This window comes from Aythya ferina (genome assembly GCF_964211825.1).
Source record: "Aythya ferina genome assembly, chromosome: 2".
In the NCBI taxonomy this organism is placed as follows: domain Eukaryota; kingdom Metazoa; phylum Chordata; class Aves; order Anseriformes; family Anatidae; genus Aythya; species Aythya ferina.
The window spans coordinates 71,556,893-71,573,345 of record NC_140297.1 but is presented as its reverse complement, the minus strand read 5'-3'; the positions used below and the strand labels follow the sequence as shown (position 1 = coordinate 71,573,345).

General features: G+C 39.8%; 1 protein-coding gene across 4 annotated transcripts in view; it reads right to left on the bottom strand.

Annotated features, from left to right (window-relative positions):
* The window catches only part of LYRM4 (LYR motif containing 4), a 91,692-nt gene that overhangs the window by 65,414 nt on the left and 9,825 nt on the right, over positions 1-16,453 (bottom strand). For all 4 annotated transcript variants that reach the window (XR_014689217.1, XR_014689218.1, XR_014689219.1 and 1 more), the window contains exon 2: positions 666-786. Coding sequence is in view for 1 of the 4 variants with exons in the window: in XM_084508262.1 (XP_084364388.1) it covers positions 666-786 (121 nt within the window). In the remaining 3 variants the exon portion in view is untranslated. The remainder of the gene's footprint in view (positions 1-665; positions 787-16,453) is intronic.

Below are 16,453 nucleotides of genomic sequence, written 5' to 3'. Positions count from 1 at the left end.
AAAGTGTAGTTTGTATCTAAATATAGTACGCACTAGAAGGAACAGAGATGCTACAAATGCTACTGAGCCCACATCAGAGAGATCACATCAGTGACTCAACTTTTTCTGAAGAAAAACTTATCACCCTGCTTGGACACACATTTAGCCAGCATTTCATTAATTTACTGTAGGATTTTCTTGTTCTGCTATTGTTCTAGAAATGTATCTGCAGCTGGAGAAATACAACCACAGAAGACAAGACTATTTGCAGTGGTTGTCACTGCCACTTTTCCAAAACTATGATGGAAGGAAGAAGGAACGGGGAAAGGAAATCTAATATACATGAGGTAGCGCAAACAACTTCAAGGGAAAATGAGGGCAGTGCAGAGAAACAGAGTGAAGAGACAGACAGAGGTAGTAAAATAAACAACAGAAATGGTAACAGAAGATCATATAAACTTTTGATAGCAAGGCCTTTTCAGGCTGCTAAAATGAGCATCCCTAAATCCCCTGTTAAAAGCATGATGGATAAATGAATGTTTCCCATCTTCTCAAACTGAGACATAAGAACTACTGCTCATCCAGAGATATTTTGAGCAAGGATTTAATTTTTCCATCTGTAATGGCATAAGCCAGTAGACCGATGAATATACAACTCTTAGCTAAAATAAGAAAAACAAACATACCTGCCGATGAATAATCTCTAGGTTTGCTTTTGCTTTATTCACTAGTTCTTCTATTTTTTCAGAATCCGTTATATTCTTGTTTTCTCTGAAGGCATCTCTTATCCTTCTGATGGCATATGTTCTAAACATAAACAATAAAAAGACAGGTTCATAAATGTGCCACAGTTTATGACATTTCAATATTCTTTAAAACATATATATATATTTTAAATACATCTACACACACGCACACTTCACTAGTTTTTTTTTTCTCTCTCTCTCTTTTTTTTTGATGTATATATTTATTTTTATTCAGGGTCTTGTCTTGCCTGAGTTGAAACACTGACCAGATTTTTTTAAATTAAAAAAGCCATTTTACTTAAAGTTGTTGGAAAACTTCATACTTCACGTATCAGTCAAGTCTTTATAGCTCTGCTTGTTATTACTGTAAACATACTGTTGGATTCCCAGTCTGGATACTATAAAGCTCAAGAACATAAAAACAAAACAAAAAAAACACAACCAGCTCCCAAAGGACTGTGTGTCAGTGTGACTATTTTTATTCCCACTATCCTAGAGGTCACTGGTCTCAATGCTAACAATAAACACATTATACATACGAACGAGTTCCGACTTTCCACTGGAAGACTAATGGACCAGCCACACCAAAAATGGCTCTTCCTGTCACCCATTTTTTCTGACAAAGCATATTGCACCTTTCAGTCCAACACCTCATCCATTTCCCCACTCATAAGCAGTAATAAGTAGGATCTCTGTAGTCATCTCTGAAACTCTCCCCTTTCTTTCAAAGCCAATAAGAACCTTTATGCAGTCTGCAATGCATTGCTTAATAAAAAATAGGGCCCATTTCAATATTAAAATGCAATTTTCAGAGTGAGCAGGACATGCTTTTATTACACACTTGTTAGGAGGATGGAAGGAGAAATGGAAGTATGCTGACCCTGCCCAGCTATCCTGGTAATGTTCTACTTCTCTATCACATCAGTACCAGTTTTACTGCAGAAGGTAAAACCCCACACGTGGCTCTGGAAGGAAAGGCTGCTGCAACCACCACAAATAGTATAGTATTTCAACAGCTGTTTCCAATCTTTCATGAAAGTGAAACACAAGACACAAAATTTTCTGAAACGGGATCATGAACCCACCCAACTATGATGAAAAGTGAAAATACTGGTACAGGGGACAGGGGAGGGGAGAGGAAGACTATGCAGGACCCCCAGCCAGTGTCACTCCACACCATTAGATGGTGCTATCCAGCTCCTTATGCCGGATCCACCAGCCAAGAGGCCTTGTTTTCTCTTTGAGCTCATAAATAATACATTTCAATCACAGGAATCGGGATGGTTATGGAGTCCCACCCTGCTGCCACACACCAGCAGATGGTGCGCGCTTTTAATTAGGGCCTGTTCACCTATAATGTGACACTGGGGTGTGCGAGTGAGCGAGCGTGTGCTTGTATGTGTGAAGTTAATAGAATGTATTAAATATGGAAGCTCATTCTCATCTGCAGCTGGTGTCCTAGCAAGATTTGAAGGGGAAGCTGCTTTCTTCTAGAAAAAAATAAAATATATATATATAAAAAAATCAACCCCCCCACAAACCCAAATAATTAAGATAGACTGTAATTTTGTTGCTTGATAATTAATGGATTTCAAATCATCGCCTATATATATGTAGGATTAAACTGTGCAGAAACATGTTTTCTGCAACAAAGGAAGGGTTGCCAAAAGATACACAGTCCTAATATAATTATTTTTTTTAGCTTAACGAAAAACAACAACAACAAAACAACAATAAAATGGTAAGCATCCATTATTGGGTACAAGTCTTCCAAAATGCAATACAAATGAGTACACTACCTAAAAAAAAAAAAAAAAAAAAAAAAAAGGGGGGGGAAAGGGGGCCTAAAGCAAATGCTTGTTCAGTATAACACCTACAGACTGTTTTTTCTGTTCTGTACATATGGTGCATTAATTGTTTCATTTTCTCCTTCCTCCTCTCGTTACACCCAACAGTTACTCAGAAAGAAAAGATATGTGCTTAAAAACTGGTTAACTGGTTTGATGTTTTCTGTCTATAGTCAGAAAGTATGTTGCATTTTTTTCCTCTTATAGTTTCTTTAAAACTTTATAAACATTAATACCCAAATGAAGCTATTTTACATAGGCTTAAAAGCATAACCTTAATTCTACAGCTAAATCATTGTATCTCCAGTATATTCTAAACACGCTTCAAAGAATAGCTCTGTATCGTGGCACTACACTAAGGTTACACTGAGATTCAAATTGCTGCTTAAGGAAGAGCTGAACTCAGAGCTCAAACGTGATACTATACTTGGCTGCAAAGCATCCTTTCCTCTCCACTGAAGGGTGCCAGGAGAACAGCTCCAGCTTTCCAACACTCAAAAGTCTTTGAACATTATGTAATAAGTCAAGATATAAACAAATTTACTTTGTTCATTAAACAAAACAACAACAAAACTACAAAAACTAAACAAATAAACCACACAACTTTTTATAGGCTCAAATTGGGAGCAATCTCAGTTCCACATCTTAACACTCTCTACACTTCAAGAGCTGAGTGAGCACCAAAATCTAGCACTAACATATGGCTGCAAGCCCATGAACGATAGAGCTCTTTTGAAATAGAGCAGCATGTGTAGCAACATGCTGTAAGGACACACATGGTATGAAAAGAACCTGTTCATTTAGACACACGATCTGTTTTTGATAGAAGAACCACTCCGAAGATCTTCTGGGTGATGAAGAGAGACTGATCAGCTGACCAACTGCCCTTATGTTGGGTATTTTCAGTTCAATAAGCATAAACACGAAAAATCAATTGTGTACCATTTGAAGGTGCAGCTCGAAATGTCAGTGGTAGAGAATACATGGCTATCCTCACAAATCCTTACAGAATCAACCTAAAAGGAGTACTGTCTGAAGACAGAGAAAGACGAAAAGTGCATTGGCAAGTGGAGTGGTTGCTGCTACTCCCAGATGGGCATTTACCCGAAATGACACAAAGAAACCGAGGGCATACCTCAGTGCAACTAGTTTCATTTGATGTAAGAAAACAAGAGATGCTGCAGTTCTGCCACCCTCCCCACCAGGCAGAAACCCCCCTTCTGCCACATCATGACTCCAGCCAGCCTGGTACCTGACCCCGTGGTGAGCCAGTCCAGCTTGGTGCACTGACAGAAATCCTACCTACAGAGGGAGAACCGCTTATTTGTCTTTTTTTTCCCCCACACCAGTGAGTTCAGTTGGCTCTGTACAGGAGTGGACAAGATCTGAGGAGGAGGAAACGAAGCAGTACTGATTTAGATGGGTGCAGCGCGTGACAGATGCCACTCCAAGAGAAGCTGAGCAAGGCAGGTAAGTTAAGTTTGTATCTTTGGGAAAGTTCTGAAAAAATGCAAGAGTTCTCATTAAGAAACATCATTACAAATGAAATTTGTAACGCATTTCACAATCTACTGTTTTTCTCACCATTCTTTGGAATGTGATACGCTTTTTGTGATTCATGGGCATCCATTACACAATTAACTCCCAATTAAATCAAAAGTATGTAATCAATGGGCAACAGATTCAGTGCAATGGCTTCAGACCAAAGCTGCTGCAGGTGGATACAAGGTAACAGATGTTCTTAAGTACAAAATAAAAGGAGTGGTTGGGGCTTAATGCAAGAGCAAGGCCAAATCATTAAGACAAACTCAAAGGGAATGGGGACTAGCTGCTCATGTTAAGAGACAACAATGGCCCCAAATAATAGTAAAAACCAGAGGTATGGTTAAAAAAGTATTTTTCCTAATACTCAGTCATTTAGCTCTACCTTCTGAGAGTCTGTCTTTCTCTTTCCCTGAAGCACACTTGAAAGCCTAACATGAGTCCTCATAAAAATGACGCCTGCAAGAAGAGAATGAAATCACAACATAGGTACTTCAGAAAATAATTGCTGCTTGGGAATATATTTTTATTTCAAAAATGTTTGCTTATCTGATGTCTGACTAGAAAATAAAATAAAAAATTAAATATGTCAGTCTCCTTTTCAAGTGTTCGCTCTTGCATCTTTGTACTCTGCTAAAGTGGAGTGCAAGAAAAAAAAAAAAAAGCTGAAATACTGTGCAGGCATACTTGCTTCGTACTATGAAGCACTGTATCTTCAAAATAAAACTGGCCATATACCGTTTGTCTCAGCAGCACTTCGCATTTACCAGTATCACAACATGCTAAAGGTTTAAGTCATCTTTCAAGGATAGCTTTACAAACATGTTGACACTTCTTCTTTGTGACTGTGAACAAATACAATCTATTAATGGATCACATCGCAGTTACAGGCAACGTACAGTTAAACATAATGGCTTTACAAATTGTTCATCATTGAGCATTTATGCAAATACAGAAGGGGAAGATTGTGACACACAACCTGTGCACACAAGACAGACATTGCAGGGGAAGCGTCTGTTGGGTTAGAACATTCAAGACTTTAAAAAAAGGTATAAGCTAATAAGGAAAAATGCATTTTCATTTAAGTTGTATTTAATCAATTAAGGGGAGAGATCAATACTTAATCTCTGGGAAGCCCACTGTAGTTAATAATTCTGAAATAAAGTATATGATGCTTTTACTTCAGTATGCAATGTGCAGAAGTGAGATACTGATATACAATATAAAAATATACCAAGTGAGGGACCCTTCTTGTAAAAGGTAGTTATTTCCTTTTGATAACTATATTTTCTTACTACCTCTCCTTTCAATCTTGGAACATCTATTAATTTAAGGCAACAATAACATGTATTCTCAGAACTTCCCATTGTTACTAACAAAACGTGCACCAGAATTGATTGGCCTAACTGAATTTTCAGAATTACATGTAATTTAAAAATTGAAAGATTTTAGAATTTAAAAAATGCAGAAAATTAGTACCTTAAACTTTTATTACTATTAGTGAGGATTGTCTCCATTACAGCATTAGTTCCGAGGGAAAGATTATTTCCATACAGATATGGAAATATGTATGTATAATGTATCTATCTGCATTTTCTGTAAAGGTCTCATTAAAAGTCACCAATAACGGTCATGCAAAAGCCGCATGCAATTACCTCTTAATAACAAAAAAAGAAACATTTGATGACGGAAGTGTGTTTGAGAGTGAGAGGCAAGAAAACTCAACTTGGACCAATAAAGACAATAAATTCTTCCCTAAGCCTTTATATTCCATAAAGAAGTAGTTGTGACTTGCCTAATTAAATGCAGGAACAAGAGCACGGTATGGATGCAATGCTTTTAATCAGCAAGGTGTTCCTCAAACTCCATCGCTAGACTTTTTTTCAGCACTGCCACCTCAGTGGCACAGTAAGAAAAACACCTGCCTGTTCTGTCAAATAAAAGCAAAGCTTGGAATCAGGTCTTGCTTGGGGGAAGCAAATGGGCAGTAGCTGGAGAGTAGGATTGGACGACAGGAAAATAAACAGAAAAAAAATCCTTTGGTTAAAGTGCTAGAAAACTTAGTACCAAAAAAAAAAAATCTTTCTAGCATAGACTGTTGATTAATCTGATATTATTTAATTTAATCTTTGAATTGATCAGAAATTGTGATTTGTTTCCTAGACAAAGTTTTCCCCAAAAATGTAGAATGAAACCTGCAAGCTGTTACTTGGTTTCTCTGCTCATATACAAAATATGAGTTGCAATCAAATTGCCAAGAAATATGTCAGGAAAAGAACAGCACTAGCTACACTTTATGAGAGAAGATTACCCAAAAAGAACAGAGGAAGGGGATAAAAATAAGGAAACTATGCCCTTCTGCCATAGGGGGAATGGTATAGTGAATCATTATAGGTAATAATAATAGAAAAGCTACTATTTACTCTTTCTCCCTACTACAGAATTAAGTTCGGCATTTCAGCAACCTATTTTTCAAAGGTTGAGGTATTGAACATACATAGATGACAAGGCATTTGCTGATGAACATTAGAAAATACATTTGAGACCTGGTGACTGTGACTGAGTATATATGACATCCTATATAATCAGATATAAAGATTTGCTAACAACTTCCTTCTAAAGCAGATCTTGTTAGTTTGTGTCCCATATCTCAGAACTCGTTCCAATAAAAATTCCAACCTTTTCAGTGCAAGCTGCCCTTGATGAGAAAGACAAAAAACTTGCAATATACATGTCTATTTCAAAAGTTTCATTTTCTTTAATTAATCTAAAAACTGAAAGTGCCTCCACATTTTTACATATAGACTTGCAGCTCTTTTTGGGAAAAAGCATTTATTTCTTCCAACTATCCTTGCAGAAGTTAGTGCTTGTAATCGTTTCAGCAATGACAACACGGATTACTGCCCAATTGGCAGGATCACAGAGTCATTCAGGTCAGAAAGGATCTAGGGAGGCCTCTAGTCCTGCCTCAGTCTGAAAGCAGGGTCAGTAATGGGATCGGGCCAGGTCACTCAGTGCTTTGCCCAGTCAGGTCCTGAAAACTAGGAGGGCAACTGGACCACCTCTATGGGCAACCTGCATGCTTGCTTCAATGTCCTTGGAAAAGCTCTACCTTCAGCCAGTTTGGAAACCTGGCTCCCTCAGCCTCTCCTCACTGGGGCCGCTGCTTCTGCTCCCAAACATCTTGGTGGCTTCTGCTGAATTTACTTTAGGTTATCAATATCTTTCCTGGGGGTGGCCAGACTGGATGCAGTATTCCAGATGTGGTCTTACAAGCACTGAGTAGAGGGGGATGACCACCTCCCTCTATTTGCTGGCTGTGCAACTGCTGATACAGCCCCGGGTGGTCTTGGCCTTCCTTGCTTCCACTGCTGGCTCATGCCCAGTTTGCTGGCGTCCTCAGCCCCTTTTCAGCAGCCTGTCCCAGCATGTTCTGTTGCTGTGCTGCTCCTTCCCAGGTAAAGGACATCGCGCTTGTCCTCACTGGGTTTCATGAAGTTGCTCTTGGCCTATTCCTTCAGCCTTCCTCGGTTACCCCGGATGGCAGTCCTACTTGACTGCATTAACTGGTTTCCCAATTTAGCGTCATCTGGAAGCTGTACGAGAATGCACTGTTACTTCCTCTGGGTGTAAAGATGTGAAACAGGATGAATCCCAGGGCTGACGCCTGAAAAAACATATTTACTACCAGCCTCCTGCAGAGCACGTACCATTAACTACCACCTTATAAGCCCCAGCACTCAACAAGTCTTAAAATAGTGTGGTTGTCCACCTATCCAGACCCTAATATCCTAGCTTATACACAAGAATATTGAGCGAGACAGCTCTGAAAAGCCTTCCTAAAGTAGAGATAAATGATATCCGCTGCTCTCCCCTTGTTCTCAAATTCAGGTATTTTATCATAGGAGACAATAGAGTTGGTCAGGTGTGATTTACCCTCAGTGCTCAAACATCTTCATGTCCCCAGAATACTACCGGTGCTTTTCACAGAAAACTACAGCTATTCCTGCAGTTCTTTGAAACATACATTTTTGTTGCCATACTTCTAAAAATAAAAACAGGTTTTGGGTTAATTCTAAGCGTAAAGAATTTCTGCAGAAGGGAGTGCTTTTCATAAGGTCAGGGTTAAAAGAAAAAAGGAAAGATGCCCAAATGAAAGAGTTCTTTTAATCTTAATTGGAGTTGTAAGTGCAGTGTTATATTTCAGAAGAGGTTAAAAAAGGGGGGTTACCAGTGAAGGACCCCATCGAACAAGTTGTTCAGTTAACGAGGCACCAGGCAAGGATGTGCTGCAGGAACCAGAAACAGAATTTGCCACAGATGAAAAGTGTCCTGATGGCCTCAAATGACAAACAGCTCTCTGCTACGCTTTCACCGCCCAAGACCCTGGCAACTGCTCACCAGGACACCAGGGTAGCTTTGCAGTTCAATTACCAGGTGGGGAATGCCTTGAAACCACAAGTTCAAATCCTGACAAGACGGATTTCTCTCTTCCTCCTTTTGAGGCAGATGTATACCATTCCATTTGTTGTGCTACTATTTCTGAACAGCTCTTAATAAAGGACTAGCCTGCTGTGAATCACCATTACAAATTCCATTATATTTTCCCAGAAATACTGGAGTTTTAGTTCAGTGCTGTCACCAAAATTTCTCTCTTCACCACCGGCCAGGGATTGCCTTTCATTCTATGAAGAGAAGTCGTTCAGTCTCTGACACAGGTACCCTGAAGACAGCCAGCCATACTGCAGGTCTTGGCAACACAAACTGTTCATTTAGAAACCAACTGGGTGCTGAGCAGCCTTGCTGGCTAGAAGCATTTCCCACTTGTCAGTACAAAGCAAATTGCCTTTGATGAAGTAGTAGTGCTTTTTTTTTTTTTTCTTTCTTTTTTTTTTTTTTTTTCTTCCCCTACTAAGAAGCAAGGCATAAAGCCCTGGCATATTCCACCTTCTTGGACTGCAGCGGGTTTGGCCTGGATTGAGACTTTGGCCAGTGACACCCCCAGTTGTGCAGTGTCTCATCCAACCTGGCCTAGAGCACTTCTAGGGATGGGGCATCCACAGCTTCTCTGGGCAACCTGTGCTAGCGCCTCACTGCCCTCAGAGTGAAGAATTTCTTCCTTATATCTAATCTAGATCTATCCTCTTTAAGACCATTGCCCCTTGTCCTATCATTATCTACCCAACTGAAGAGTCCTTCTCCATCCTTTCCATAACCCCACTTTAAGTATTAAAAGGCTGCAATGAGGTCTCCCCAGAGACCGCCCTTCTTCAGGTTGAACAGCCCCAGCTCTCTCAGCCTTTCTTCACAAGAGAGGTGCTTCAGCTTTCCAATCATCTTCATGGACCTCCCCTGGGCTTGCTTTTAACAAACTGTGTAGTGGGTTTACGTGTCAAGGTTTTGGTAGCAGGGGGCCATAGGGGTGGCTTCTGTGAGAAGAATCCAGAAGCTGCCCCATGTTAGGTAAGGGCCCCACTGCTGACCAGAGCCAAGCCAATAAGTGATGTTGTTTGCACCTCTGTGAGAGCATATTTAAGACAGGGAAGAAAAAAAAAAACAACACTGCACTACACAGCAGCTGGGAGAGTGCGTGGAGTCAGAAACAACCTTGCAGGTGCCAAGATCAGTGTAGAAGGAGGGGGAGAGGTGCTCCAGGCGCCGGAGCAGAAGTCCCCTGAGGCCTGTGGTGAGGACCATGGTGAAGCAGGATGTCCCCCTGCAGCCCATGGAGTACCACGGTGGAGCAGGGTTCCACGCTGCAGCCCGTGGAGGAGACCACGGTGGAGCAGGTGGCCCTGCACCGACGGAGGCTGCCGCCTGTGGAAGACCCCTGCCGGAGCAGATTCCGGGCCGGACCTGTAGCCCGTGGAGAGGAGCCCACGCAGGAGCAAGTGACCTGGCAGGAGCTGCTGCCCGTAGGAGAGCCAGGTTGGAGCAGTTTTCTCCTGAGGGATGGACCCCGTGGTACGGACCCGTATCTGGAGCAGTTCTGGAAGAGCTGCCGGCGTGGGCTTCCCACAGGCAGATCAGTTCACCAAGGACTGCATCCCGTGGGAGGGACCCCACAGCACAGGGAATGAGAGTGATTGAGAAGGAGTGGCAGAGAAGCGCTGTAGACTGACCATAACCTCCATTCCCCCATTCCCCTGCACTGCTCAGGGGGAGGAGGTGGAGGAGGATGGGTAGGGAGAAGGCATTTTTTGTTTCTTTCCTTTGTTTCTCACTTCTCTAGCTTGTTAGTAACAGGCAATAAATCTTGCTATCTCCCTACTCTGAATCTGTTTTGCCTGTTATGATAACTGTTGAGAGATCTCCTCATCCTTATCTCAAACCTCGAGCCCCTTTGTCGTATCTTTCTCCCCCTTTCCCTCTGAGGAAGGGGAGTGAGAGAGCGGTTGTGGTGGAGCTTGGCTGCCCACCCAAGTAAAACCACCACACAACTCTATGCCCTTCTTGTGCTGGGGGCCCCAGATCTGGATGCTGCACTCAGTTCATCCTCATGTCTGGGACTACCCTGACCCAGGTGCAGCACCTTACCCACTTTTCTAGCTTGCCCAGGTTCCTTTGGATGGCATGCCTTTGTTCTCTTGCATTGACTGCAACACTCAGCTTGGTGTCATCTGCAAACTTGTTGAGGGTGCACTCAATCCCATCATCTATGTCACTGATGAAGATATTGAATCATATTGAAATTAGACACAATTCAGTGATCTCACAACAAAGGAAACAGTATACCACAAATACCCTTTATTAAACAATCCGCATGAAGTAACAGACACCCTGTTCTGTCTGCTTACAAATAACAGACTAAAAATTACAGGATTTAGAAGATTACCATTATTATCCAAACTTTATCCTCTCATACACCTCTATCACCTCTACAGCTGATCCAAAAATCTTTGTTTCTTAAATCTCAGTCAACAGTGACAACCATCCCCCACTGGACCTGCCATCACCATATGGCTCAGTGACCTTCCCTCATTTATAGCAAAGCGTTGCATGTTTAGCTTAACAAATTTGCAACATCACTTTTGACAATAATGACGGATATTTGAAATTACAATGTAATACTAAGCAGCATAGAAAATTCTAATATATGCAAAGCTCATTAGTCATATCTAAGACCTAAAAAAATTAATCAATTTGGAATGCATAATAAAATCACTGTCCCACTTTTTGCCTACAGAGTACTGAATATTATTTTTAGACATTTGGAATGTGAATATAGTGCCTTTGAACAATAAAAAAATGTTTTAGGTAGCTCGGACAAACTACTGTGATTATGTTTTCAGAGGTTAAAAAAAAAAAAAAAAAATCAAATGCAGACTGTTTTATACACCATGAATGCTACCTAAGGCACAGCAAGACAAGAACTGGATTTTATCTTTCTGTATTTTCTTCTGTTTAATTAGTTACAGTCTATGAAAGTCTCCACAAGTCTCACAGATGGTAACACTAGCAGAAAGGAAGGGAGGGCTGAAAACCCTAACCTCCACCAGTAGCAGAATACTAACCCAGAAGTGGAATGGGTACCAACTCTGGGTGGTATTTCATGCCCACAAGAAATCATATGTAGCTTCTTACACGATAATAGAGCAGAAGGAACCACAGTTGAACAGAAGCAAGATTTGAAGGGAAAAGAAAATTCTGGTTGCTAAAGCTGAGCAACTAGCTCACTCGCAGGCCATGTCAGATACACAGATTTGAGTTTTTGAGACAGGCACAGCCAATTTTCATCCACATAAATTAGCTAGCATCTCTGTGCTTTCTGCACTGTGTGGCTCTCCACTGCTTGTACCTCTAAGATGCTACTGCCAGAAACAGACACTGAAAAAGCCAGACCCCCCTTGCAGGCTGGTTATGCGACAGCTATGCTCAGAGGTACTGGCCTTCACCGCAAAATGGTATAATGATGGTCAGCTAAAACATACCTGACACCTTTCAGTGAACAAACATCCATCTTCTCAGGGCATATATATATGTATATATATATATAAATAGAAGATCACATACATCTTTCTGGAGTCCAGAGGTAACATGAATCAAACTAATACTAAATCTAAGTGAAACTATACAATGCTCTTGGAAAGCTACTGCACACCAAAGAATAAGAAGACTACACCTATTTTCCTGTTATTTTTCCTATGATTACTCTAAAACACAAGGTAAGACTGCAGATCTGCCAGTTACGAAGATGAGGATGGCCGTGGCTCCCAGCCAAAATGTTTCTTCTGGACTAAGTATGGCCTCCACCTCCAAAATTTTGGTGCACTGGCTCACACTCACAAAACTGTTGATGCCAGCATAGAGCAATACTTTGATCTGACAAGACAATAAAAATATAACCTAGTATCAGACAGAAAAACGAGATGAAATTTAAAACTTTAGATATGCCAGTTCAGTGAACAGAAGTCATTCGGTTAACTTGCTGGCATATCTTCTGTGCACTGAGGCAGTTTAATCTTACCACCATAACAGAAAGAGAGACTAGAGATGTCCAGGAAGAAGAGAAACATGTACATGTTATTGTCTTTTAATATAGTCAAGCTCAACTACATGAAGTCCAGATGTTACAATTTAAAGGTGAAGATAAAGCCTAGGGAAAGGCCAGTATTTTATTTATTTATTTTTTTTAAAGAGTTTTCCACTCGACTTGTTAATGTTCTCTTTTAGAAGCTTATACTATGAACTGGGAAAAAAAATCAGCTTGTTCTACTGAATAAGTTCAGACTAATTCATCCATATATCATTAAACATTCTGCATTTCAAGCCAATATTGTGTTACAAAAAAAAAAAAAAAAAAAAAAAGGAAAAAAAAGCCAGATAGCACTTACTAGCTAAGTAAAAGTCACAAGAAAATACAGATTCAGTCATATGAGTGATGGTAGCACTTTTTTGTCCTTTATTTACAAATAAGAAGCAGCCACACAGCAAATAAAGACTCCTTTCAGTCCCATAGGCACACGGCTGTAAGGAGAAATTCCTCTCAGATAACAATTACTCTAAAAGTGGAATTAACCTTGGGCTTAAAAATCAGTAACTCATGAGTACTGGCTAAGGCTACCACAAGAGATATTAAGAGAGGAAAAGATACATGATGAGTGGTCTATTTATCATAATAATGTTTTCAGTATAACATCTTACGAGTAGGGCAGATTACCTTTCCTCTGACACACGACACGACCTTCCATTTCTTAGGGTAGCAGAAAGGTTTCCAATCTCAGAACAAATTATCCACAGAAGCTGCTGAAGCACTGGGTCCCTAGTTAATGGCAGCAATAACTCGCACTGATAGAGAATTTCTCCTTCAAGGATTCCAACAAATTGTTGGAAAAAACAACAATCAAGCCTCAAAATCTATATAGGTTAGTATGTACAATTGCTAGTTCCCAGAACGAGGAATTACAATATAGAACGCTTATATGCCTAAAAATGCAAAAATACTACCAGAAATACTACATTAAAAATTTAGTAAGAAATACACTCAGTAGCTCTGGAAATTGGGAAACCTATTTGGAGGTCTATTTCTGTGCTACACAAAATACATTTCTTCTTCCTGTTTTGTAAACAAAACACTTAAACATTTATTCCCATATTGTAAATTAAGTCAGAGAAAAAGCATTACTAGTGAGACATCTAATTTTCTTCGGGTAGTGCTAAAATTATTTAAATCAATCAATAAACATTCATCCCTTCAAAACCAGTTTACACACCAAGATCATTCTTCTGAAAAACTATTCGCTGATTTATTGAACTAGAAAAATGCTGTGATATTTTAAATGAGTCCGAGGTGTTTCCTGGAACTTCATAACAGGTTAGTACCAAGGCACTTCCATCAGACATCCAAAACATTGCACAAGCTGCCGTACCTCCTAGAACCTTATAGCTTGAGCTCTCTTTTGAGAAAGAGCTCTCATTTGAGCTGTACTGACTTAAAAATGTTTTCCTAAAAAGGAAGCATTCTGATGTTGTTTAAATAAATAAAAGCATTGATTACAAAGAGGATGGCACACGCTGATGTATGAAGAGATTGTTTCTCAGAGAATTCCATTGATGATTCAACCCAAAACTTATGAAGTTTGATGGTTTGTACCCAGCCCCTTCCACAGAGATCTGCTGTTCTTAACTGCAATTAACAGCGCAAATGAAAGATAGCTTCTGAAACCTCTGCCACATTTCTCATGCTGCTCTTCCAACACGGTTTGCAGAAGTGTTATAGCTGCACATTCACTGAACACGTAACTCTCGCCAGTGGCTATCCACAAGCTGACTGATAAACTGGTCACATCCTCCTCTCTTGCTCACTTAAGGGACAGAGCTCAAACCATCCTTTCTCTAAGAATGTAATCTAAACCAACGTGAATGCATCAATTTTTTGAAGATGCTCTCCAGCATTTAAAAACCAACACTATATACATGTATAATCCTTGTTAAGTATCTGCCAGTTATGTTGATAGTCTGCATAATTTATCCAATATAAAGGGTGATGGAACTATTAAGCAAAATTAAAATGGGTAAGCTTTAAATAGAAAATTAACCAGCCAAGGCAAATGTCTTTTTTTTTTTTTTTTAATTTATTATTTTTTAATAAAGGTTGCATAAGATTTTATTTATTTTATTTTTTTAAGGGAGATACATCAGTTACAATACCAAAAACCAGGCAGGGTCCTGAGGAGAAATCCCTACTCTGTGCATTACATCATGGGGTTATTCTCCCTGTAGTTTGTAGGCTCATCGGGATGTATTTTTCATTTCCCTTTTTCAGGTCTTTTCAGCAGAGTTTGTTTACCACTATTTGTATTTCCTAGTATTCACCCCTTCCATGTTCTCCAGTCCCTACAGAAGTTGCCTGTTAGTTTCAATCACCATCTCTTTTGAGGCTTTAGTCAGAAGACCTCAACCTACGGTCTGGCTTCTTTTCCATAGACCAAAAAAAAAATGCAAGCTGCTACTCTCCCTCCCCCCCACCCCTCTTTACCCACATTGTCAACTTAAAACAGAAATGAATACTTTTTCTATTCCCACAGAAGAGACTAGCGTAACATGTAATTTATTTGTTTGACACATGGAAAACAGAGAAAATTGCTAAGTGAGGCACCTAGAGCTCTGATTTCTATACAGCGCTGAAAGCAAGCACATACTGACAGTGTATTAGTGTTCTTACTTAAAAAGTAATTTAATAGATTTAACTTAAATTAGTAGTCAGTTTAAATAGCCAGTTTGCCACCAGACTGCCACTAACAAATGGCTTGAGTACTACATCATTATACTTAAATAATCATGTATTATTTAAGTAATTAAAAAAAAAGAACCCAACCAACAAGAACTTGAAAAATGGCAAAGATATTTCAACTCCTCCTCGCTAGAGCTCTTTAAGCTACAGAATTCATGTTATTGCATAGACAGCTGACCTTCACCATGCCCCCAGAGTTCATATCCAGTAAATTTATAACAGCGGGTGAGGTTATTGAACTAACAGGAGAGGTACTATTAGCCACTTGGCAAAACCATTCCCATGTAAGATATTCGCACAACGCTGGTTTGGAGGAAAAAGACAAGATCTGAGTGCAGAAAATAGACTAGACACCGCAGACCTAGAGAATGGCGAGTATGTAATCAAAGCTGACTGAAAGCAGTCACAACCTTTAGTATATAGACAAGTCACATCTAAAACAAACAAACAAAAACAAAACAAAAAAGGAAAAGTAGACACATTCTAGAGACACAAATCTGCTGAAAACATTTTTGGGAAACTAACAGCTCAGTTCTGCATTGAAAAAAAAATAATTATAAAGATAGAGGCCTTGTAAAAGGAAAGTTCCCTGGGAAAGGCCTTCCATTTTCGTAATCTGTATGAGTTTAAGATGGTTTATTAAAGCTCTCCCTCAACGTGATCGAGGGCACCCAGCTCTGAAATTGACTAAAAGCCTGTCGATGTTCAAAAAGATATCTTACAATGTGATTACTAAGAGGAAGATTGGAAAAACAGCATTGCATCCCTGTGTCGATAAGTAACAATATGTTTCCGAAACATGTTTACAAATGAGCATTTATGATGTTTACTGTTTTTTGAGTAAGACCAAATCTAGTGTACTGTTCATGATATATTTAAATGCACTGCTGAATTATGGCCTACAGTCAAGTAACACCCAGGCTCTTAAGAGACCTGTGTCCACATTTCTTCTTATGCAGATGATGAACAGATGATGAACATACACCTGCCTATGACTGCAACTAAGCATTGTGATATTCTGGATGCTTGCTGGAGAAATAAATAGTATCAGTGAAGAAATACTACCAGGCAACAACACCATGTGTCCTGCAAGCAAATACTAATTA